Here is a 25,462-nt window from a genome sequence, read left to right as displayed (position 1 = left end):
GCCTTTACGGCCGAGTCCTTGCTAACAAGTGCGTAAAACTCGGGTCGAAAGCGTCATTCTGTAAACTATACCTCCCGGCCGGCTAAGGAAGCCGAGTCAAGGGAGGAGAGCGTTGCCTTCTGGGAATTGTAGTCCTCATCGAGGTGATTTGGTAGCAAATAGGACTTGGTGATTTATGCCTGTCAAAGCTGTTGTAGAAACCCCCAGAACCGGTAAAGTAACTGAAACTACTTTCGGCAACATTTGTAACTTCCACCTTGCTCATGACCTTGCATTGTTACCTCTTACTTAAACTTAATATGACTTATGTATTTTTCAGAAGTCTTGTGACTGTGTCCTTATTGTCAGCATTGTCATTGATTGTATTTACTTGGCCGAACATTCTAACTACATGATCTTCTCACAACAAAGGGGCTTCAAAAATATTAGGCGTGTCAACAGGCATTCACTTCAACCGCTATAATCTTCACTTTTACTAGAGGATATTAATTAGCGTAATTGATGTTAGAAATACTTCATTGGCAAAATGAAAGGCTTTCTAGATAACGTGGATTGGTTAAAAATACTATAAAGGTACCTCAGCCCTTACAGGAACAGGGATACAAGAATCTGAGATACCCAGAAGCCTGCACCTCCTGTAGCACCATCTTTCCCTCAAATGACTTTTTAGAGGTTTGAGCGGTTGTTATACACCATTGTCTTGTCTTAGATATACATACACAGAGATAAACCTAGTCTGTTAACATTATCGGGAAAATGCATGCCTGGTTAGCATCACATTACTATTAGAAGCAGCTTTGCAGAGTCGGACATTTGATTAATCTCATTTTGGAACACTGTTGGAACTTCCCTCTACCAGGTTGTATGTGTGCTCACTGGTGCTTCTCACCTCTTCCTGTAATTGGTACAGTTCCCTACCGCATATGATCCTATATATACACTTAAACCAAAAACTCACATGTGGACTTGAAATTAATTTTAATAATGGAAAACATTCTATCATACATTCCTTCTTTTGTTTTACAATTACTGCTTTGTACAGTTTATCTCTTCCCATTTTGGAGTATCATTATGGTCTCAACTTAATTCAATTAAGTATAATTATTCTCCTTTTGATACTCAGGTTATCCCAATATGGCCCTTGTAAGTCTACTCCTTTCTTTACATCTGCACAAGATTTGTGAAGCATTCTTTACTTCTGGCAACAAGAGGTTCCAGCCAATCTTGATATTTCCCTGTCCTAGGTCATGGAATCAACTATACTTCAAGGAACTATAGTTCTTTCTGCTAGAGAATAGTATCTCTCTCTCTCTCTCTCTCTCTCTCTCTCTCTCTCTCTCTCTCTCACACACACACACACACACACACACACACACACAAACTGATTATATTTAGGGTGGTAGGTAAAATGCTGTTGGACTGTTTTTGTGGCATTTCTGGTTCACATATCATGCTGCTGAACCCTACTTTTTTTTAAAGATTTTATTTATTCATTTGACAGAGAGATAGCCAGTGAGAGAGGGAACACAAGCAGGGGGAGTGGGAGAGGCAGAAGCAGGCTTCCAGTGGAGGAGCCCGATGTGGGGCTTGATCCCAGGACTCTGGGATCACGCCCTGAGCTAAAGGCAGATGCTTAACGACTGAGCCACCCTGGCGCCCCTGAACCCTACTTTTCTTAATAAATTTTAAATACCCAAAAGGCTTCCTACTCCATTGGCATGAACCTGGACTAGACTTTGATGCCTCTTGTCCTAACCTGTTTAGCCCAAAACCACCAGGGACAAACCTATATTTAGAGAGAAGTCAGGATTATTGACACATTCCAGTGAGGGAAATCTCACACCACAGAAATTGTGTGGGATGTCTCTGGGAAAAAAAGGAAGAATTATAAAATCTAGGGGAAGGATAGGCTTGGGTGAAATTTAAAGGAAGCAGTGTTTTGATAGATTTGAAGCAGGGCTGTTTATAAAGAAGTCAACATCAGATCTGGACTGAAGAATAGTCCCAGGATCCAAAGTTACCAGGTGTGGACTGCTGTATTCAGGACCCCCTGAAATGAGAGCTTTGCTCCTCGTTTGGAAATTGAGGCTGCTTCTTTGTGTCAGAATGACTTAAATCCTCCAAGCAAAAGCAGGCAGTTTCATTCCTACTGATAATCACAATTTCAACAGCAGGATTCCTAACAGTGTATGCTTTCAGAGAACAAAATGTTTCACTGAGTCCCAAAGTAGACATTCAGAAGAAAGGGTGGTTATTATACTTTACTGAGCATACCCTTCAGGGAAATAGTATTTCCTGTTAACTTTCCAGCTGGCATTTCTGTTTGTTATCTCAGCCCAACGAATGGCCAAGCAGATATTTACATCCTTTACATTCGAGCTAAATTTTACTTTCTAATTCTGAATTACCCTAAGTCTTGGAGGAAAACCTATTGACTTAATGTGCTTCTTTAATGTATACCTAGCCTTCTATACAACCGTGGTTATTGCAAGAAGCAGTCATCTTCAACATGTGAACCACAGGGTCATTTGCCTGATAATGAGCTAACCTGAGTGTGTCTCAAACAGCTACTGCTATCACCATCTGAAACCCTACTGATATGCCTGATTGTCATTACCAAGCTGCAGCATTTGCCTTGAAATCCTGCTCACTTCTATCTCCACTCAGGCATGAGAGCTACCCTAGTCTCAATGAATTATATAAAAGGAAGCCCATTACTCTATCCATTGGTACTAAAGTAAAAAGGGAGGGTGTGCGGTAAGCAATACCAAAAGGCTTAAGGAAGTTACAGTTAAATTTAAGGATGTAGCTATATAATGAATTGTTGCAGTTTGTAATTGAGAAAGTTAAAAAATACAAGGAGACAATGTAAAATTCAGTGTCTAGACTTAAAGAGCAAAACATGAGTAGCAATCAACAACATCTAAATATTTCTTATTGGAGCTTAACTCTCCCTTGCCTCTGCCTCCTTTTTTGGCTACCATAATCTCATTTTCCTTTTCCTGCAAGCAGTACTGATTTTAGTCTGTACTTATTCCTACCATTTTCTGCTTGCTGCAATCTTACTTCTACTCAAGCCAACTCTATTAAAACGGAGCTCAGCAACTGCCTACTCCATTGACCTTTTCTCATTTCTCATCCTCTTCTGTTTATTCATCAGACATTGACTGAAAGCCATAATGTGCCAAGCATTATTCGAGGCACTGACTGAGAGCTTGAAAATAGAAAGTGGGCAAAATGAGGATGGGAGTGCAGTAGAATGAGACACTGGAGACTCCCTTCTCTCTTGGCTAACATTAACAAAGCACGTACCATGTAAATGCTTTGCATGGGTTAACTCATTTAATCCTCTTGACAACCCAATGAGTCAGGAACTATTAGTATCCCAATTTTCATGATGAAGAAACTGCCGCAGAGAAATATTAAGGAACACAGCTAGTAAGGAGTAGACCTTGACCTTACTTCCTTGGCCACAGAGATTCCTTTATGTCTTTTTCTACTCCTCTGACTTCTCCTCGGTTTCATTTTGTCTCTTCCTCCTCATTCCATCCCCATCCCCTTGGGGATGACCTCCCAAATTATCTTCGTCCAGTCAAATTCCAGTCACCTCTGCTTTATTTGTCATCCCTTAAACACAATTTTGCTAGTACTGAATGTGTTCTCTTTTTTGATCAACCTGTTCCTCTTCCCAATTATCCTCGGTCTCCTAGGGTAGACACCCTGACGTCATACTGTGATTTTTCCTTCCTTTTCCTGAGATGTTCTATCCTGTTCATTAAATTTCACATTTGCCCTTCATGTCATCCATTACCACATGCCCTAATTCTTGCAACACAGCTTCCTAGCCATCTCCCCAAACACAGCATCTCTCTCCCGCAATCTTCTGTTCAAGAATCTGCAATGGTCTCCTAATGTCTGACTCCAGACAGGCAACATAGTCCTCTGCCTGGCTTTCAATGTTCTCCAAAAGCTATACCAACACAACTTATCCAACTTTTTCCCCACCACTTCTCAAAAAATAATCGCCTTTTTCCTCTGTCCCTCTCTTCTTTTCCAATGATTACTCTGCTGCTGAGCTCCTTATCAATTCCCACCTTGACTATTAAAATGATCACTTGACTAGTATCCTGCCTCCAGTTTGTTCTTTATTTCCCTTTTCTTCCTTCATTCATCCAACAACATACTATACAAATGCCAGGGGTATAAAAATAGCTAGAACACAGTCCGAATCTCAAGAAATTCACAATCTAACAGGGAGAAAACGGACGACCACATGTATACCTATTGACTTTAAGTACTACACTAAGGGTATAAATAAAATCTAGTGAAAATTCAAAGGAAGAAGCAATTAATTCTTCCAAAAGTGATGAAGAAAACCTTCACGGAAAAGGTAAAATCTGATCAGGCTGTTTGAGGACAAATATAATCTCATGAGGGTGTCTGTGGAATCCGCTCCAGGTGACAATGAAAAGCAAGAGCAGACGGTGGTGGCATTAAAGCTGATGACATATCTGAAGGTCTGGCTCAACCTGCCTAATATGTACAGTGTACGGAGAGAGCAAGAGAGGGGCAGGAAATGAAACTGGAAGACAAATGGATATATTCTGGAAAGTCTTACATAATATGTAAAGGAGTTTTTCCATTATCCCCTAGGTAACAGAAATGAGTCTTGGTAGGTGTTTAGGTGAGGGAAGTAAAAGCTGGGGAAAGGGGACAGGGTGACAGTGATCAGATTTATGTGTTAGAAACATTATGCCAATGAACCAGGTAATAGAGCTAAGTTCTAACAATAGCAGTGGTGGTGAAAACAGAAGGACACAGACAATTCAAACCAAATCAACAGCGCTTGATGACTTATTAAATGTAGGGGCTGTGAGAGAAAGGCAGTCAAGAAGTTTTTAATGTCCACTACTGAGTAGATGGTGGTGCTTTTGACCACAGAAGTAAATTCAGAGGGAGAAACAAGTCTGTCCGAGAAGATAAATTTGGCCTGCAACCTGTTGAAACATGGGTCACTGTCTGACTCAGGGTCCAGCATGTGGTTGGGAATCTTTAGAGAGCCCCGGGGCTCGGGTAGATGGTAAGATCCTACGAAAGCACCATCTGGTCTAGCTCCCTTTATTCTGGTCCGTTGTACTTAGCAGGCAACTTTCCGATATCAAATGTAGCTTTTCAAACTGGGTTTAGTATTTTTATTATTTGGAAATTTTATTTTCAGCCTTAGCTTGATAATCCCGCATTATGACTTCCCAGCCATTCTTTTCTGTGTTTAAAAATCCTGCAGAATTGAATGAGGTTGACAGAACAGATAAAATAAAAAAGCTGATGTTGTAAAGTTGAGTGTTGGCTCTCACCATCCCACCTCCTTCAAGGATAGATCCCTGCCCCCACCCCTCACCCCAGGCCTTGCCTCAACAGCCAGCCAGCCTATCTTTAACATCATTTTTAAACTACAGGTATGAAAATCATAAGCACTGAGAAGTAGGTCTGTTTGAAGTTTACCTGTATGATATATGTAGAAAATGGATTTTGAAACATATTCATATTATAAATAACATTTAACCTACATAGAAAAAAAATTATATAAACACCTTAATAAAAGTCACCAAGGCAGGAAAAAATGCACTAAATATAAATGATCCCCCGTCATTAAAGCATATTTCACAGTCCCTCCTCCTGGGAGTCTTTATTTTCTCGGAGCTGGTGTTAGAAGTATGTTGAGACAATAATAAAACTACAGCTCTACAATTCAGCTATCAGTAATTCACATGGGCCCTGAATACAACCGCCAATGGGGATGAGGCAGATAAAGGCAGCAGCAACGGGGGCTGGAAGTGCCTGTCTTATGGAAGAGCGCAGCTACTACTCACGGGAATGCTAGCCAAGGACTGCCAGATACTCTGATTCTTTTTCAAGGGGCCAGAAATCCAGGTTTGACGTCAAATTTCCAGATTTTTAAAATTCATGTGGACCTCTGCTCTAATTATTCCAAATTAATGAGGTCTTATTATATATCAGTTTAATCTATGTTAACATTTAATAGCTAATGAGGCTGAAAAGATTGACTAGACTTTAAAATATTAATATTTAACATTAAATATGATTTTAGAAATAAATAAGCTTCTATTTCAGTCATAATCTTATAAATATATTAATATCTAAAGAGCATGATAATTTCAGCCTTTAATGCTGCCAAACTTTTTCTGACAAATAAAAGCTGAGTGGACAGAGTTTTACTTTTCAATTTTAATAGAATACAAAATGTTTTCTAGAGAACAACTTTTAGTTTTTTGTAGCAGGTTGACAGTAAATATACATGAGAATCCAGAAAACATTCACACAACCCATGAATGTGACAGCCCCACAAAATTAACTAATTGTCAGGGATGCAAAGATACTTGTCAATATTTGCCACTACTCATAACTTGGTGAGATCTACTTCAAAAATTCAGTCTCTAACTAGGTCTCATCAACAGCTCTAGTTAAGTTCACCTTGACCCCAGAGGTGACTTTACCCTGTCCCCCACAGAGACCAGCTATGTAAATCTGGGGCCTGGGCACCCGGCTGCCGCCTTCTCTCTTAGACTGCGTGCTAGCGTCCTTGGGTGGGTACACCTGTGAACAATTTTCTCTTCTCATGTGACTGAGATCAGTTTGTACTGAGTGAGTAGCTTTCCGACGCAAATTGGCCTAAAAAGAAAGAGAATACACGGGAATTAACCCATCTCTAAAGAACAAATAATATCAGCCTAATTTTTTTTCTCAATCTACAAAGAAATTAGCCCTACAACACAGCATTTTTCTACAAAACATTAAAACGTTAGAAAAACTAGAACATAATAAATATCCTTGCCAAGATGTAGGAAAATACATAAAAGGTTAAAAAAGGACCCAAAGAAAGAACATACAGATTCAAACTTAACAGCAAGCTCAATTATTTATTAATATATTCTTCTAATCCCTTTATTATTATATTTTGAGATTCATACCATTTGGATTTTCCCACCATACTTGGTTTATTGTTTTAAAAGACAAAAATCTAAGATTTCCTTTGTCTTTTTTAAATGGACTTCACCCAAGACTTTTAATATAAAAAGTTCTGATGTCTTCAGGTGATATTTTACAGTATCCTACATCTTGCTTGCTCTTTTTATGGATTACTAGTAAACATGAAGTTAAACAGATTACTCAGGCTGGGAAGCAAAGAGGTGTTTATAAAAAGGAGACTAGAATTTACTGAAGTAATAAGGAACTCTAAGAAAAAAACTCAGAAGCATTAGAGCCTGTGAGTTAAAAAGTAGAGACCTGGAATGAGAGGAAACATTCCAGATTTTGAGACACTGTGGATGAGTGAGAACTGAAACTACTTCCCGCACACTGAGTTTATTGTCTACATTAATACGACTTCGCTATTCCGTTATCCTCGTTACCATGATTTGACCATTCCGAGAGACCCCTACAAAAGCAAATAACTTGACTGTTCACTACAGAACATCCTCAAAGACGCACCTTCAGTCCTGAGCATCGACACAGAGACTAAGCCCTAACATTCTTTGTACCCCTGCCCCATTAATCTTTACCATCAGTGCTGGGCTCCTTTTTCATGATCTTTACCCAAGCCAGTTCCAGCCTTCATCCCATCCCCTGACCTACCCTTGGCACTCAAAGGCCTGCCTCGCACCATACTTGGCATTCTCAGTCAGTTCTGGCCTTGCTGTCCCCCCCCCAAGAGACTGCCAAGGCTCTAATGAGGTGCTGGTTCCTCCGACAGCTTTAAGCAATACGCTCAGTTCTGTCCTATCGGCAGGTCGCACCAGTAATACATGGGGAGCTGGCATTCAACATGATGCAACTCTAGAGGATAACTGGGTCTCTGGCGGGAATCAGAATGAAGTGGAGGTTGAGGAATGAGAAGAGAGGGGTCAGTCAATATGCAGCGCAGCCCCACCGAATACTCCATTCTCTGAACATTTCCCGTCCAGACCTATGTTGGCACCTCTACCTCTCATATCCTGTCCAGCCAACATTCCCCTCTTCTCCTTTACCTATTTATACCTCAGTCAACTTTTATTTCACTTCTGTTATACCACTGACCAAAAGGTACTGACCTATTTTTAGCGTATCAGTGTTACTTGCTAGACGACTGGCTTCAGAAGAACAAAGTAGTGACAGCTCTGTTACCTAGTGTATATCCATCCGACGGGCTCGAGTGAGTTTAGTAGATAACAGAAAAGAACATGGGGATGGAGCTTCATGAACTACAGAAGAGTAACTGATAGGAATGGTAATGGAACAAAAGGATGTGGAAGATATACCAGGAAGCTAATCCTTCCTCATCCCAGGAAATCAAGGGGTTGAAAAGCTGCCACCAGAAAGGGTGGCAAGAAAAATATCAAGGTTGGTGAAAAGGCTATGAAACACTGAATATACAAACGGACAAAGACTAGACATTAATGACAATAGAACTCTGACCCACAACATCTGTAGCCGTAGCTATCAGCCCAGAACAAGCAGGAGTTGGTCAGCTTCCCTATTTTTCTGCTGCCCCCACCTTTCAACTAAGGACCAACCAGAGAAAGCCAATGAGGCCCACCAAACCAATCACATAAGATCCCCCACTTTGAGTTAGCCTACCTCCAGCTTCCCCATGTCAACAACCTCCAATCAGAAAATGCCTGACACCTTCCCCTTTCTTTCACTATCAAGCTCTCCCACTTCTCCTGCCTGCTTTGGCGTTTCTGCCAACTACAACTGATGGTGATTGACTCCCTTGTTGTAGCAAACTTTGAATAAATAGCCTCTGTTCTTGTTTGGGTAGACTTTGTTTATTTCCATACCTGATTTCAGTTGAAGAGATGGACAAAATATACTAAGAAAAGGCTGAAAATATTAAAGAGTTTATTTCTTTCATACTCTAAATACTTGTTTAAAACGACGAGGTACTGTAAAAAGAGTGAGGGGGAGGAATTCCACTGAGTCAGAGACGGATGAGAGTTTCAAAGTCATGCTGTGAGGACAAGCACCTCTTATGATTAAAGTGACTGAGAATCAGAAGGACAAGAGAGCTCAGTGACTGTAGAGAAGATGTTGACAACAAGAGGGGACACTATCTGGGATATCACAGAGGTAATATCCTGCTCCTCAAAAAAAAAAAAAAAATCCAAAAAAGGGTATACTTTCAATGATTAGAGGAAGCTGAGAGTGCTTTAAATACTAGAACCTCACAGAGTATCACAATAGATGGATATAGAAAGAGAGAGCGAGCAACTACCATTGTTCTAGTTACTGGATGGTATAATTTGAGAATATGGTTTCATTCTTCCGTATATGCTTAAAATTAGAAGACAATCTTACAAGGTAAAGCTGGCAAATTAATATGCAAAGAACTCTGCATATAACTTATTAGTTTATATAAATAATTTAAATTACTAAGTCTCTGTGTAACAATACATTAAAGTTCCCCCAACCTATAGCTCTCGGCCTTAGTGCCATCTTCTTGGAAACCCCCACACCAAGGGAGCCAAGTGGAGGGAGAAGTGACATGGAGGCAGAAGCGAGAAAGATGAGGCCAAGATCCAAGTCAACAGCCAGCTTGTACACCCATGGAAGCCACAGGAGCAAACGGGAGGAATGCCAGAGGCCAGAGACGCTGGTACAAATTGTTGAGCTGCATGCCGACTTTCTAGAACTTGATTCAGTGGATCTAGAACATCCTTTGCCATCCAATCACAACAACCGCCTTTGAGAGACCCACCCTGCCCAGACCAAAACTGTCCCTTTTCGTCCTATGCCTTGGACCTGTGACTTGCGGGACTAATTCTGTTTTCATATGCGGCTGAATGTAACATATATACAAAAAATCATCTCTTCTGCTATCTTAGCTAAAGAAAAAAAATCCCCAACCTACAAATAATTTTAGAAAACATTGTTACAAACCAATTTTATAGCTTTTCTTCTTAATTCCCATTCGTTCCACTCATATGCTCTCACAATTGTTGGTGGCAATATGTGCGTATCCGTCTGTGTGCTACTTTCACACTTTGTAATTGGTTTTATATGTTTGTCAACATCCTTCATCTAAAGAAATGAAGTTTTTATAATTAGTACTTATTAAAAATAAGCATTATTTAGGGTAACTAAAAATAGTTAGCTAAACTGACAAAAATGTTAGAAAAACAAGAATTTTTGAACATGGAATATACTCATAAAGACAGCAGAGAAAATAAGCTTGTAGTAGTGAGATAAATGTGGTAGCTTTCCTGGGCTTTATGGCTTTCTTTGTACATGACTTTGTGAACTTAATATGGGAGGTATATTTTGGAAGGGGAAAACATAACATCACTCATTCCTAAGTCAAATGCCCCTCTCACATTTGGTAGCATAAGTGAATACTTTGTTGAAAACTGACAGAAGTTTAAAATAACCATTAAATATTGAATACGAATCACGTTTGTTTAAAGTACCAAAACATCTTTAGGATATATCTTTTTTTAATGATAGTGGATGATGGGATTTTTAAAGTTCACTTATTTATCATCTCTACACCCAAGGTGAGGCTTGACCTCATGATGCCGAGAAGAGAGTCGCGTGTTCTACCGACTAAGCTGGCCAGAAGCCCCTAAGATATATCTTAAACCCAGACTGTGCATACACGGCATATTATCCAAGGTGGTTTTGTTTAATTGGATACTTTGATTTTCTGCTGCAGCACTCACAACCTCACTATTAAAATATTAAACATTAACTCCAGGCTAAACAAGATAGGATTGTGCTGGATATGAAATTGCTGGAGAGGGTGGTAGAAGTTTAAGGAACTCAGATCATAGTGAAGAGAAGGGAGAGAAGACAGCTTCTCTCTTTTTGTATCTAGTATAACTAGCAGTGTCATATTAGTTTCAGGTGTACAACACAGTGACTCAACAATTTTGTACATGACTCAGGGCTCATCACCATAAGTGCACTCTTGAGCCCCTTCACCTATTTCACCCATCCCCCCACCCACCTCTCCTCTGATAACCACCAGTGTGTGCTCTATATTTAAGAGTCTGTCTCTTTTTCTTTGTCCATTTGTTTTTGTCTCTTAAACTCGACACATGAATGAAATCATTTGTCTTTCTCTGAGTGACTTATTTCACTTAGCATTATATCCTCTTGATCCAACCATGTTGTTGCAATGGCAAGATTTCCTTGTTTTATGGATGAGTAATATTCCATTATATATATTATATGTTATATATATATAACCACATCTCCTTTATCTATTCAAGATTAACTTCTTACTCCAAGGGGTGCCTGGGTGGCTCAGTCAATTAAGCATCTGCCTTCAGCTCGGGTCATGACCACAGGGTCCTGGATCAAGCCCCACATCAGGCTCCCTGCTCATCAGGGAGTCTGCCTCTCCCTCCCCATCTGCCTCTCCCCCCCACTCATGCTTTCTCTCACTCTCTCAAATAAATAAATGAAATCTTTAAAAAAAATAAGATCTTAAAAAAAAAAACTTCTTGGGGCGCCTGGGTGGCACAGCGGTTAAGCGTCTGCCTTCGGCTCAGGGCGTGATCCCGGCGTTATGGGATCGAGCCCCACATCAGGCTCCTCCGCTGTGAGCCTGCTTCTTCCTCTCCCACTCCCCCTGCTTGTGTTCCCCCTCTCGCTGGCTGTCTCTATCTCTGTCAGATAAATAAATAAAATCTTTAAAAAAAAAACAAACTTCTTATTCCAAATCAAGCAACAGATAATCACTGATTGCTCTACCATTTAACATAAAATACAATTTTTGCCTTCAAAATGATGTTATGATAAAGCTGGATAGATAAAAACATGCTTCGAGATGATTAGCAATATTACACAATTCAAGGAAATGGCTAGTAAATAATTATAAGGACCACAGCTTTGAAATATGAAGGTCACTGAAGAAGAGCTGGGAGTTAAAGATACAGAAAGAGAAAAAGAAGACTAAATAAATGGGGAGAAATTGTTCTTTAGTGGGAAACGATGCATTATCTACATATAGCACACCTTTCTGAGGATCTGATTCTAGTCTTTCACTGTCTTTGAGGTATCTTACAAGTCTGTAAGTTATAAATAAATGGTAGCAAAGCCAAATAATTCTTGTCTATAGACATGCAAGTTTCTAATTCCTTCAAGGTTTTTTATGGAACTTGACAATGTAATTCTCAAATGTATAATGGAAAGTCAAGAGTCAAGTATAGCCAAGATTCTTTAGAGAGGAAAGGCTGGGGGAATTTAGTCTACAAGTATCAAAACTTATTATAAGGCTCTAGTAAGGTGTAGGTACAGGAATTTTTTTAAACTGAAAAATTAAATAGCCTAAAAATTAAGCCTGTGCATATAAGACACTGTAGATGTGGGGAAGAGACAGAGTATTGAACAAATGGTCTGGGACAATTCACTACTCAAATGGAAAAAAATTAAAATTAGATCTTCACCTCCCCCTAGACACAAAATTCAAATCCAAGTCAATTAAAGACTTGGGTGTGAAAGGTAAATCCATCTTTTTTGCAAAACAATGTAGGATGTAGGAGAATATTTTTGTGATCTATGATACTTGAGGATTTCTTAAACAAGACACAAATGTTGAAGACAGGAAAGAAAAAAGATTAATAAAATACATATTAAATTGAAAAACTGTCATTTGTGAAAAGACAGCACAAAAGAATAAAAAATATAAAACTGGGAGAGCCTAGGCCAGTGGAACGCAAGTGAGAGCCTAGAAACAAACCCATTCTGTGTGAGAATTGTTCATTCAGTGGAGGTGTCACCATACTAAGTGTCCTCATACTGAAAACCATGTATTATTATCATCATTCCCAGTCCCTGCGGGGACCACATACAGTTTTAGAAGTAGGCAGAATAAAAAATATAACTAAAACCAATATGTTTTATTAAGACATAATTAATGAAACTACTAATTATTAAAAAAAAACTAAGTAAAGGGTACTTCTTATGGATGGGACAATGCAATATAATAAATATATAAATTATTTGATTAATGCATGACTATCTGAGACAATTTTGAAAAAGTAAAAGGGAGAGGAAAGAGCTTGCCCTATGAGGTAATAAAACACACTAGAAAGCAATAGTAATGAGGGGCGCCTGGGTGGCACAGCGGTTAAGCGCCTGCCTTCGGCTCAGGGCGTGATCCCAGCGATCTGGGATCGAGCCCCACATCAGGCTCTTCCGCTATGAGCCTGCTTTTTCCTCTCCCACCCCCCCTGCTTGTGTTCCCTCTCTCACTGGCTGTCTCTATCTCTGTTGAATAAATAAATAAAATCTTTAAAAATAAAAAAAATAAAATAAAATAAAAAATAAAAAAAAAAAAAAGAAAGCAATAGTAATGAAAGCAGTATGGTGCCAGGGCCGAGACAGACACAGACCTGACAGCTCTAAGTTATCACCTGTGTTATCTGTGCTAAGCTCCTTTAATTTTAGATAAGGAAATACTACAGTTTCAATTATTTATCTAAATGTAGTATTTCTCTTCCAGAGTTTTCCAGTCTCATTCATCAATTTGACTCCTTAGCTTGTTCTCATTATTCTTTAGGGATCTCATCAGTGTCCCTCTTCAGGGGTGAATCTCTGAGAGCATTAAAGGCCCTCTTCGGATCCTGTCTCTGCTTGCACTTAGGAACCATTCTACAACAAAGTCTAACTTTTTAATTAACTATACTTTTAAAACTCATATATTCTTAAAATACCGACTCTGCTTACCTGAGAATATGGAATGAGGGTTTCAAACTGTTGATGAAGTTCCAGGAGCTGAATTAATTCTGCATTTTTTTTGGCCTTTTCTCTAATTAAATCAATATAATTTTCAGGATTTTCTGCAAATAAATATGCAGCATCTCTGGTATTGAAAGTGTAATACTTTTCTTTATATTTCAAAATCCCAATTGCTGGATTTCCTGAAAATTAAGAAAAGGAAATGAATTAGGCATGAAATATTAAGTGATTCTATGTTTGTAATACATGCATAAAACCAACCCCTATATACTGCGTATTTAACATACGATGTACGTTTTCATTTTGCTAAAATGGTACAATTTGCATTATTAAATTATACATTTTATTAAATTAGATTTTATGTGAAATTCATATTAAATTAATTTTAAAGTATGGGTTATATAAAAATTTACTATCCAGATATAAGGTGTTTGAAAATCTTTTATGAGAACCACTTGTCATCTGGTTTTTTTAAATCTCCTTTAACTAAACTATTACAAGCATTGTTTTAAAAATAATTCTATAAAAACTATAAAGATGGGACATCTTTTCCAAAATATAGGTTTCGTCGTCTTCTTTTTTTTTTTAAGATTTTTTATTTTTAAGTAATCTCTACATCCAACATGGGGTTTGAACTCACAACCCCAAAATCAAGAGCATGCTCCACTGATCGAGGCAGCCAGGCACCCCCAATACAAGTTTCTATGTTAGAGAGAATTTCCCACTGTGAACAGATACTACATGAAATATGGATTATTATTTTTTTTAAAGATTTTATTTATTCGACAGAGATAGAGACAGCCAGCGAGAGAGGGAACACAAGCAGGGGGAGTGGGAGAGGAAGAACCAGGCTCATAGTGGAAGAGCCTGATGTGGGGCTAGATCCGATCACGCCGGGATCACGCCCTGAGCCGAAGGCAGACGCTTAACCGCTGTGCCACCCAGGTGCCCCTGAAATATGGATTATTAAATATCCACATAGTTGGTGAGAAATAGTAATACTGTCTTACTTATTTTTTCACTTGTTCAACAAAATTTATTGGCCCTATTCCTGGCACTAAGAATATAAAAGAAAACAAAGTTCCTGGTCTCAGTAAATCAACAAATACACCATCGGCAAGAGAGTACTGCAGGAAAAAAAATTAGACATAAAGCCAGCTAAACACATAGTAAAAGAAAGAGGGTGAGGTTGATACTTTAAATTGGGTGATCTAGGAAGGCTGAACGAAATGAAGGAGCAAGGTACGTAGCTGCGTGGGGGATAGAGTTTTCCAAGTAGAGCGAATAGCACGGCAAAGGTTCTGAAGGTGAAAATGTGTTTGGAATGTTCACGAAGAGCAAGAAGGCCAGTGGGGCTGGAGTAGTGAGCAAGGGAGATTGGTTGGCAATGAAGTCAGTGACGTCATCTGAAAAGGACCCTAACTGGTAAGGCACAGTGTCACCTTGGGATTTAAGCCATGTAGTCTGCAGTCTGAACAGAAGGAAGGAAGTCCTACAGAATTCCTCTGAGGCAGTGCAGGTGGCTGCTACCCGGAAAAGTAATGTAGCAAATAGAAACAATGTGGTAGACAAAGTAATTAGGACTAGCGTATTCAGAGAGGATTCTGAAACTCAAGAGCCCCACAAGCCCTTCTAATTTCCTAATTCTCTTTTTTTATTAGAATCCTAGTTAGTGGAAGCTGGAAAGGGCCAAACAGACCTAGACGAGAAACCAGGCTCTCCTGAATCTTAGCCCATAGCTTTTCCAACTACATCATGCTACCTGTCATGGCCCCACGGCCATGATTCTCTGTGTTTGTGTCTCTCGTGACTCCCTTCCCTTCTTATTTGGGATGCATGGGTGGATGGATGGAAGTAAGGAGAAAGGAAAGGAAAAGAGAAAAGAAGATAAGAAAAGAAAAGGAAAGAAAGAAACCATCTATATTCTGTCATGTTTTACTTCTTCATGGCTCTCGACTATTTCCTCCCCAGTATCAGTGATCCTCACGGGGCCTCTGAATACTGTTCTCTTAGCTCCCTATGGTAAACCTTCTGTTACTCCCATTATGAAAAATCTAATACCATAAAAAATGAGTCCGTTTGTGTGTTCTCTAGCCTGTATACGCACACAATTCTAATAATTCTTTCTAATAAAAAAGTAATACCAACTATGAAATATAACAAAAGAAATAATAAAGAACAAACACAAGGAAGAGGTTAATGGTGTAAGGTAAATTAGAAATAATTTTGTCAGGGATGCCTGGGTGGTTCGGTCGGTTAAGCAACTGTCTTTGGTTTGGGTCATGATCTCAGGGTCCTGGGATCGAGCCCCGCATCAGGCTCCCTGCTCAGTGGGGAGTCTGCTTCTCCCTCTGCCCCTCCCCCTGCTCGTGCTCTCTCTCTCTCTCTCTCTCATAAATAAATAAATAAATAAATAAATAAATAAATAAATAAATAATGTTGTCACTCTTTTCATTCTACCCCTGACTTATTTCCAATTCTTGGATAATAATTTCTGGTTTACTCTTTGTTTTAGGGAAGCTTTTGTAATACATACAACATAGAGAGATTTCACTTGATAAAATACTAGCCATTTCCTTAGATCTGACTTATCCAGAAATCCTGATTTATGTTAATGGACTATAACCATGAAGTGACAGCATATTGTTTAATAAACATAACCAGCCAAATTAGTGTTGCTCTTTCAAGTAATTACTTTGGAAGATGATATATTTTAGTAATGCCATGTGAATTTCTGGAATCCTTCATTGGGCATATGAGTCATCCATCTTCTTATGATACCGTGGCATCCATATTTCATTACATACACATTCCATCACTTATCATTTGTAGCATAATTTCTTGGTTATATCAGTCTACCAGATTATTCTGTGAGAAGATGAAGATGGTCTGGATCATCTTTGTGGCTCCTTTCCTAGCTCACTATCAGATCCCATAAAATTTTATTTATTTTTAATTTTTATTATTATTAGTATTTTTTAAAGATTTTATTTTATTTATCTATTTGACAGAGAGAGAGAGAAGGCACAAGCAGGGGGAGCAGCAGGCAGAGGGAAAATCAGGCTCCCCACTGAGCAGGGAGCCCAATGCGGGACTAGATCCCAGGACCCTGGGATCATGACCTGAGCTGAAGGCAGACGCTTAACTGACTGAGCCACCCAGGCGTCTCAGATCCCATAAAATTTTAAAAAATGAATAAGTAAAAAAAAAAAAAACAAAAGTGAGTAAGTGACAACGTAGCGCTTTATTCAAAGGAAAAATGGGGAAGTCCAAGTAAGGTTGTTCCCAACAATATACCTGGAAGGAGAAGACCATCTGTTGTAGCAAATGTGTAAGCACAAAATCCCCGATACTGAATTAACAACTTATCAAAATTTGCTGTTGTTTCTGGGAAAAGCCATTCTTGTTTTCTGAAATCCACCAGATGTACTCTATCTTCTAAAATGAAAGAGGAGGACAAGAAAAACTTTAACCAACGAGAAGAGTAAACAACCCAAGGAAATGAGCAGAAAAGACTGGCTGCTCTGTGACTAAAGTAGAGATAGATCAACTCAAGATAGCAGAGCTTTTCGTAACATACTAGGTGGCCAAGTGCTCATATACGAGGACAATTCTTCGTGAGACACCAGAGAATGTTCTGAGCAGAAAGATTCAAGGAAATATCTCTCAGTAACTTACTTTTGATAACAAGGTGTACAATTTTTGCTGTTTACACTTTAAAAAGTTCTTCCTAATGGTGGTTGGTTTACTTATTTACATGTGATAAACACTTTGCCTAAATTTTTTTTCTCCAAACAAAAACACGTATTTTATAAAATATTGATCCCCAAGGGTCTTAGCTTTTGCAATCCTACTACGCTTCTGGGCTCGGGCTCTGTATCAAAACACCAGATACCACAGATGCCCCCTGTGGCCACAGCTAGAAGTGAATGCAAATGTTGGGGAAAATAAACCTTCCTTCTTTCTTCCTGATATGCCTGAAAGCCTCAAAACAGTGATGACATGTGGCAAGTGTTAATTAAATTATTTTAGAAGAATATTAGGTCTCCCAGTTCACTGGGATCGGTAACGTGGTAGTTTCCTATTGAATATAAAGTTGTGGCATATGGGGAGAAACACATTAACCCTAAGAAGGAAATTGTTTTGCCAACATGGTTGAGTTAACTATCTATTGTCGAAGTGACCCTCATTTTTCAACTTCACGTAGTATCTGTGTAGATATGCTATTTTAATAAAATAAAAGGAGTAGGAAAAACGTGAACTGGAAGGATGCTTTTGAGTCACTCTAATTTAGCTTTCAGGGTTTTTTTTTTTATTCTAATAGTTTAAGAATGGAAATAACCACTTCATTTTTATTTTCCACGAATTTGAAAAGGAAATTTAGAGAGTCATTTATCTAATTTCACTCTCTGGAAAAACCGTTTTAGGCAACAACACCCAGACTCTATTTTGGTACTTGTCATGAACTTCAAGTTGTCTGTAACTAAGATAGAAGACACCAAAAAAGTAAAAAGCAGTTTGTTGATAAAGACAGCCTTTCCATGAGAATCAATGCGTCTCCTAAAGGGTCTAAAATAACCTCAAATTTACAGGGATAAAATTCATTGATTTACAAATTTCAGCCTGACTCTGAGGAAGATATACCACAAATAGAGCTTTACTTGCAACCAATATGGCAAGGATTAATACCCTTTTCTACTACGAATCAATCAATAATCAAATCATTGAGACTACAATAGAAACACACAGGCAAGGAACACCACTGTCAACTAAAACACTGACAGTAACATTAAGCATGTTTATTGCAGGATAGTAAGGTCCTCAGTTGATATACTTACTGTTTCCCGAATTTCCTTGGTGAATATTAGTACTCTTTTAATCAAGAAAGATGCTGAATACCTTATCAGGAAAATAGAGCATGAAAATTTCACTTTTTCTTTTTTCTTAAGTAAACTCTACACCCAACGTGAGGCTCGAACTCACGACCCTGAGATTCAGGGACCCATGCTCCTCCGACTGAGGCTGCCAAGTGCCCCGAGCATGAAAATTTTAAAACAAGACAGGAACTTTATTCTAGAGGCAATCTGAAGAGGAAGAGGAAGTCAAGGATGATTTCTATTACCCAGGTGTTCTTTCACCCTACACACGTCAGTTTTCACAGTCAGCCCATCAAGAAGATTCTGCATAACTTTCTCAGGAAAGAGTAGTTCATGAGCACCCAGGAATGGTTCAAGGTGAGTTGTTAAATTACTGAGGACACTAATCAAAACAGTTTCATCCTGGAAGCTAGTCCACAGGTTGGAAAGTGCGATGAAGATGGGCTGAGGAAGAGAAAGCAAATGTAACTGTCTAATAAAATTATAGATCACTGTATTCTTAACAAATTCGTGTTCGTAAAGAAATTAATTCTTCCTGAAGATAAGTCAAAGCCTCCTGAGGTTAAACAATAAAATCTACATAACAACTGGACTCATAATTTATGAGAAAAAAACTTGCATTTTATTTCAATGCATTTTATCTTGGAGTGATTGTCATAAATTTACCCAAAAAAGGCAAACATTTATGGATGCTTGGCCTCAAAAGGCCAAGGGGAAATAGTTTCTTTTTTTAAAAAAAAGCTAAATATGACTCATTACTATTAGATTTATCTGACTCAATCATGATTCAGAAGAACCTGGAAAATCTAGAGATACATCTTAGGGTATATCTTGTGAGCTTCAGTGAAAGCTTTTTATTCAGTTGAAGTTTTTTATTCATATTAAAGGTCACTGACTTACAGAACAAAGATAAAAAAAAATTAATCAGGCCCTACTAATAAGCGAAACAACTTAGCCTTTTGTTTCCTGGTTTTTAAAACCTAGTATTAGGAATGGTTACAGAAAACTATCAGAGCCTCAAAATGCTCTATAAAAATACTGCATCAGAGAGGGAGATGAACCATGAGAGACTATGGACTCCGGGAAACAAACTGAGGGTTTCCGGGGGGAGGGGAGCGGGGGATGGGCTAGCTGAGTGACGGGTAGTAAGGAGGGCACGTGTTGCACGGTGTGCACTGGGTGTTATAGCAAACGATGAATCATGGAACACTACATCAGAAACTAATGATGTGCTGTGTGGTGACTAACATGACATCAAAAAAAATACTGCACGTACATCTTACACCTCCTTGGGGCCACCAGATTTGCCCGTAAGATGGTGCAGATAATCAAAAAATCTGTACACGTGTAGGCCTGGTAAACACAGTAATTATCCTCTGTCTCTTCATAAAGGTCACAAGTTACACCACTTCTTTGCTGAAGGCAATTTTTAACCAGCCACTGTGAACACGTTTCCAATGCTGCATTATAGATTCACTCCGCTGCCACAGCCTGTACCGATACCACGGCTACTACAAAACACAGCTGCATCTCCTCTAGTACCAACTGCCTGCAAAGGGGAGTCCCTCATCTGACTTACCACTACCACGAATAACCGTGGAGAGCACGATCAACCTGCATAAAACAAATATTCTATTTGCAGTAATTAAATACAATTAGAATTACTTCTGATTCAATTGTATAGGACTCAAAGGTATACTCACCCTTACGCAAGGTCAAAGTTGATGGCAAATACTTACAAAGACTTGTGATGTTGGGACAGCTGTCTTTGATTTTACAATCATTTTTAAAAGTTCCAGTTGGGCTCCTAACTGCTTTATCATCATTTCTACTTCTTGAGCACAGGTAATTATATCTGACTGTGAAGACAACAGAATTTACAGTAAAATTTTTATAACTGCACTACAAAAATCATGTGTTTTAAGCCCTACTTGCTCCCTACATCCCCTGAAGGTAAGCACAATGAAAGCAGAAATTCTATTCCGCCTGGGATCCCCAAACCAAGAACAGTCCTGGCATACGGAGGGTGCTCCAGAAATATTTGTTGGATGGATGAATCTTTTGAAATACAATGGCTCTAACTTTTCCCAAAGGAATTCTTTTTCTCTTTGCTATGCAGTGTAATTACCTTCCTGAGAAGTGGACCCCCTGACACAGCTCTGTTCTGCTGTCATCCTCCCACTCCTCAATAATAAAATTAGTGAGGTGTTCCTCTGAAAACTATTTTGATACTAGGATTTTAAAAAATTACATCCAAGGGTGCAGAAAATCTTAAAAATCACATCACTGAAAGAAAAACAATATATTTCCGATATGACAACAGTAATCTGAAAATAAGGTGTTAAATGCTGACTCTGAAACAATTACTAACATTTATTCTTACTGTGTGCTAAGCATCATATTAAATACTTGTAAGTGTAAAAAAGAGGTGAGTATAAACAGGAAAACAAAGATATTGAAAGGTGAGTAAATTGCCCAAGGACATGGGCATTAAATTTAATTTAATGAAGGGTAGAATCATGGTTCCGTCCCAGACCGTTGGAAGCCAGAGCCCAGCTCTCACCCATTATATTTACTGCCTGAGATGTGACCAGAAATGGCAGTGGTATGGGCTCATCAGTACAGTGCAAGAGCGAGTTACTTGAAGAGAAAAAAAATGCATTTGAGTCTTCAGATACTTGTAGTCAAACCACATGCTTTACTAAACAATTTTTAAATGACAAATAATTACTTCATAAAAAGAGCAAATATTACTGTATTTCAACTAACAAAATTTTTTATTCACAAATGTAACATGCATCCTGTTTTAATTTTACCCATACTATTCTTTAAGCATCTCCCTTCCCCTTGCTTCATGCCCCATGTAATTCTATCCTTCTACTAAGGTTCTCATCTACCCCATAGAGTTTTTCCCCTTCTTTGTTAGTTTTGTTTTAGAAATCAAATATGAAAATGGTGTCCTTAAAGCCTCTTTAGATTTGTGCAACAGCAACAAGAAACAGAAATAAATCTGCATCTGCTCTTCAAAGTAACTTCAACACATAACGTCTTTAATCCTGTAACTGAAGATACTCTAGACTCCTCCCTGGAGCTATGTTTTCAGGGACTCACAGAGGAGGCATGGAGAAGTTTTTTTTATTTTTCCTCATGATGACCTAAAACAATCACTCTGTTTACATTTATCTAAAAGAACTCGTTCACAACTAGGTGGAGGTTTTAGTTGTACAGTTGGTCCTCACAAATAAATAGAAAGATATTTTGTGTTCACAGAGTAGAAGAATTAATATTGTGAAAATGTCCATACTACCCAAATCATGTACAGATTCAGTGCAATCCCTATCAAAATTCCAATGGTATTTTTCCAAGAAATAGAATAACAATTCTAAAACTTGTATGGAGCCATAAAAGACCCCAAGTAGCCAAGTAATCTTAAGAAAGAAGAACAAAGCTGGAGGCATCATGCTTCCTAATTTCAAACTATATTACCAAGCTGTAATAATCAAAACAGCACGATACTGCCTAAAAACAGACACATAGGGGCACCTGGGTGGCGCAGTCGTTAAGCGTCTGCCTTCGGCTCAGGACATGATCCCGGCATTGTGGGATCGAGCCCCACATCAGGCTCCTCTGCTAGGAGCCTGCTTCTTCCTCTCCCACTCCCCCTGCTTGTGTTCCCTCTCTCGCTGGCTGTCTGTCAAATAAATAAATAAAATCTTAAAAAAAAAAAAAAAACAGACACATAGATCAATAGAACAGAACAGAGAACCCAGAAATAAATCCATCGTATATGTTCAACAAATTCATGACAAAGAAAGCAAGAATAAACAATGGGGAAAGGACAGTTCTAGAATAAATGTTATTGGGAAAACTGGGCAGCAACATGTGAAAGAACAAAACTGGACCACTATCTTAAACCATACAGAAAATCAACTCATACTGGATTAAGGACTTGAATGTTAAGACCCAAACCATGAATTTCTAGAAGGAAACAAAGGACAGTAAGTTTCCTGATATGAGGCTTGGTGATGACGTTTTGGATTTGATACCAAAAGCAAAGGCAACAGGAACAAAAAATAAACAAGTGGGTCTTCAAACAGAAAAGGTCTACAGCAAAGGAAACCATCAACAAAATGAAAAGACAACCTGCTGAATGGAAGAAAATATTTGCAAATCATATATCTGATAAGAGGTTAATATCCAAAATACACAAAGAACTCATACAAATAGTAAAACAAAAACAAAAACAAAAAACAAAAAAACAAACAAAAAACCCAAACAATCCAATCAACAAATGGGCAAAAGATCTGAATAACATCTTTCTAAAGAAGACATACAAATAGCCAATGGGTACACAAGAAAGTGCTCAACACCACTTACCATCAGGGAAAGGCAAATTAAAACCACAGTGAGATATCACCTTATACCTGTTAGTATCAAGAAGACAAGAGATAACAAGTGTCGGCAAAAAATGTGGAGAAAAGCAAACCCTTGTGCACTATTTGTGGGAAAAGTAAATTGGCGCAGCCACTGTGAAAAACAGTATGAAGATTCCTCAAAATATTAAAAATAGAACTATCATATGATCTAGCAATTCCACTTCTGGGTATAAATCCAAAGAAAATGAAAACAATAATTAGAAAAGATATATGCACCCCCATATTCATTGCAGCATTCTTTACAACAGTCAAGACAAGGACGCAACCTAAGTGACCACTGATGGATGAACAGATCAAGAAAATAGGGCATAGGGACGCCTGGGTGGCTCAGTCGGTTAAGCATCTGCCTTCAGCTCAGGTCATGATCCCAGGGTCCTGGGATCGAGTCCCACATCTGGCTCCTTGATCAGCAGTGAGCCTGCTTCTCCCTCTGCCTGCGCTCCCCCTGCTTGTGTGCTCCCTCTCTCTCCCTCCCTCCCCCTGTCAAATAAATAAATAAAATCTTGGGGAAAAAAAAGAAAATATGGCATATATATATAATGGAATATTATTCAGCCATAATAAAGAAGGAAACTCTGCCACTTGTGACAACATGGATATACCTGAGGGTGTTATGTTAAGTGAAACAGGTCAGAGAAAGACAAATATTGTATGATCTTACCTATATGTGGGGTATAAAAAAAACTAAAAATAAGAAAAATAAACCAATCTCATAAATACAGAGAACAGACTGGTAGTTGCTATAGGCGTGAGGTGGGGGTAGGGGTGAAATGGCTGGCAGGGGTCAAAAGGTACAAACTTCCAGTTACAAGGTAAGTAAGTCTTGGGGATATAATGTAACAGCATGGTGACTATAGTTAATAATACTGCATCGTTTATTTGAAAGTTGCTAAAAAAGTAAATCTTACAAGTTCTCATCACACACAAAATTTTTTTTTACTGGTTGGTGAAGGATGTTTTTGCAATATATACATAAACTGAATCAATATGTTGTACAACTAAAACCAATATAATGTTATGTGTCAATGATATCTCACAAAAAAGCCAGTTTTACTTAAGAATATCTTTGATGATGCAGTAAAAGTATTAATTTTATTAAATCTTGATCTCTAAGTACAAGCTTTTTAATAAGTGTGATGAGATGGAAAGTACATATAAAATACTTCTGCACATTAAAATGCATAGTTCTCTTGAGGAAAACACTTACTGATTGAATTTTGAGCTGAACTAGTGTTTTTCCCCCAGCAGAACATCATTTTTACTTGAAAGAGCAACTGACCGACAAACTAGGACTTTTGAGCCTTAGCGATTTGGCGGATACTTTCCTGAAAGTAAATAAAATGAGTCCATCACCGCAGGGAAACAACGGCTTTTGTTGCCGAAGATCAAATTTGCATTTTGAAAAACTTGTATCTGCCACCATGAAACTGACAGCATCCTAACACTTAAACATATTTCTAATGAGACTGTTGGTGAAAAAAAAATGAAATTAGTCCTCTAGGAGTGCTGTCACTTTTTTTTTTTTTAATTTTCATAATGTGGTCAAAAAAAAAAATGCTGGGGAAAAAAAAGCATGTGATGCCGGCATGGTCCTTCCCTGTTCCCTTTTAATTGATAAATTCCTGATGCTTTGTTCCACGGACATTTTCAACAAGTCTAAAACAAGCAGAAATTCCACCTGATTTTTTTACTTGCATCATCAGGAAAAATCAAGAAGTCCAGGGTTGTCTATTCTGTTGTCTATTCTGTGACTAGGCCCTGCAAACACAGCTTCGGGAGAAGTCCACAAAAGTCTTGACTCGCACGTTGTAAGAAGTGTTACGTGCCAAACGCAGCACTTACTGGCACCGCAACAGTAAGCGGCCCTCTCTTTGGTGACTGCCTTGCACTTCGGAAGCCCAGAGGATGGGATTCTGTTCTCCCAGCTGAGTCAACAAGACTGTAATCACCCCTCCCTCTTCTCCTTCACACTATCTGAATTTGCTTACTGCAGCAAAGTCCTAATTGAAAGAAAATAAAATAACTCACTACCTTACCCAGGCTATAATTAAATTTTTAAAATGTTTGCATAAGCTGCATGTAGTATTGGCAAAAGAAAATTTTTTAAATCAAAATCAACCCTTTAGAAAGTTATATTAATATATCTGTTCAAATAATGTGACTTTATAAAAAAGAATATTCACAGATTTCATAGATAGGAAAAATTCTCAGCTCAACATAAACTGACATATTTTATAACCTAGAGATAATACTGATTAAACCAACATCCATTCTGTAATAAGCAACCTTCACTGTAACTAAGGTGGAATCATGGGAGAAGACTGGATACTTAAAAACAACAAAAAGAAACACTGATTCAGCCAAAAAGAGTCAGATGATCAAGAGAACTCATTCTGACCCTGACTGAAG

General features: G+C 38.4%; 1 protein-coding gene across 3 annotated transcripts in view; it reads right to left on the bottom strand.

Annotated features, from left to right (window-relative positions):
• Window positions 1-6,164: 6,164 nt before the first annotated feature.
• Window positions 6,165-25,462, bottom strand: part of CFAP206 (cilia and flagella associated protein 206) — a 30,922-nt gene continuing 11,624 nt past the window's right edge. For all 3 annotated transcript variants that reach the window (XM_045771966.2, XM_045771968.2, XM_045771967.2), the window contains 6 exons: window positions 20,357-20,476; window positions 18,863-19,061; window positions 17,038-17,178; window positions 13,729-13,922; window positions 9,937-10,077; window positions 6,165-6,690 (listed from right to left, as the gene is read on the bottom strand). In XM_045771966.2, the coding sequence (XP_045627922.2) occupies window positions 6,460-6,690; window positions 9,937-10,077; window positions 13,729-13,922; window positions 17,038-17,178; window positions 18,863-19,061; window positions 20,357-20,476 (1,026 nt within the window). In that variant the 3' untranslated portion in view covers window positions 6,165-6,459. The remainder of the gene's footprint in view (window positions 6,691-9,936; window positions 10,078-13,728; window positions 13,923-17,037; window positions 17,179-18,862; window positions 19,062-20,356; window positions 20,477-25,462) is intronic.

The sequence above is a fragment of the Ursus americanus genome, chromosome 11, assembly GCF_024610735.1.
Source record: "Ursus americanus isolate L20-20 chromosome 11, mUrsAme1.1.p, whole genome shotgun sequence".
In the NCBI taxonomy this organism is placed as follows: domain Eukaryota; kingdom Metazoa; phylum Chordata; class Mammalia; order Carnivora; family Ursidae; genus Ursus; species Ursus americanus.
The sequence above is the reverse complement of the archived record's forward strand: the minus strand, read 5'-3'. Positions and strand labels throughout refer to the sequence as shown.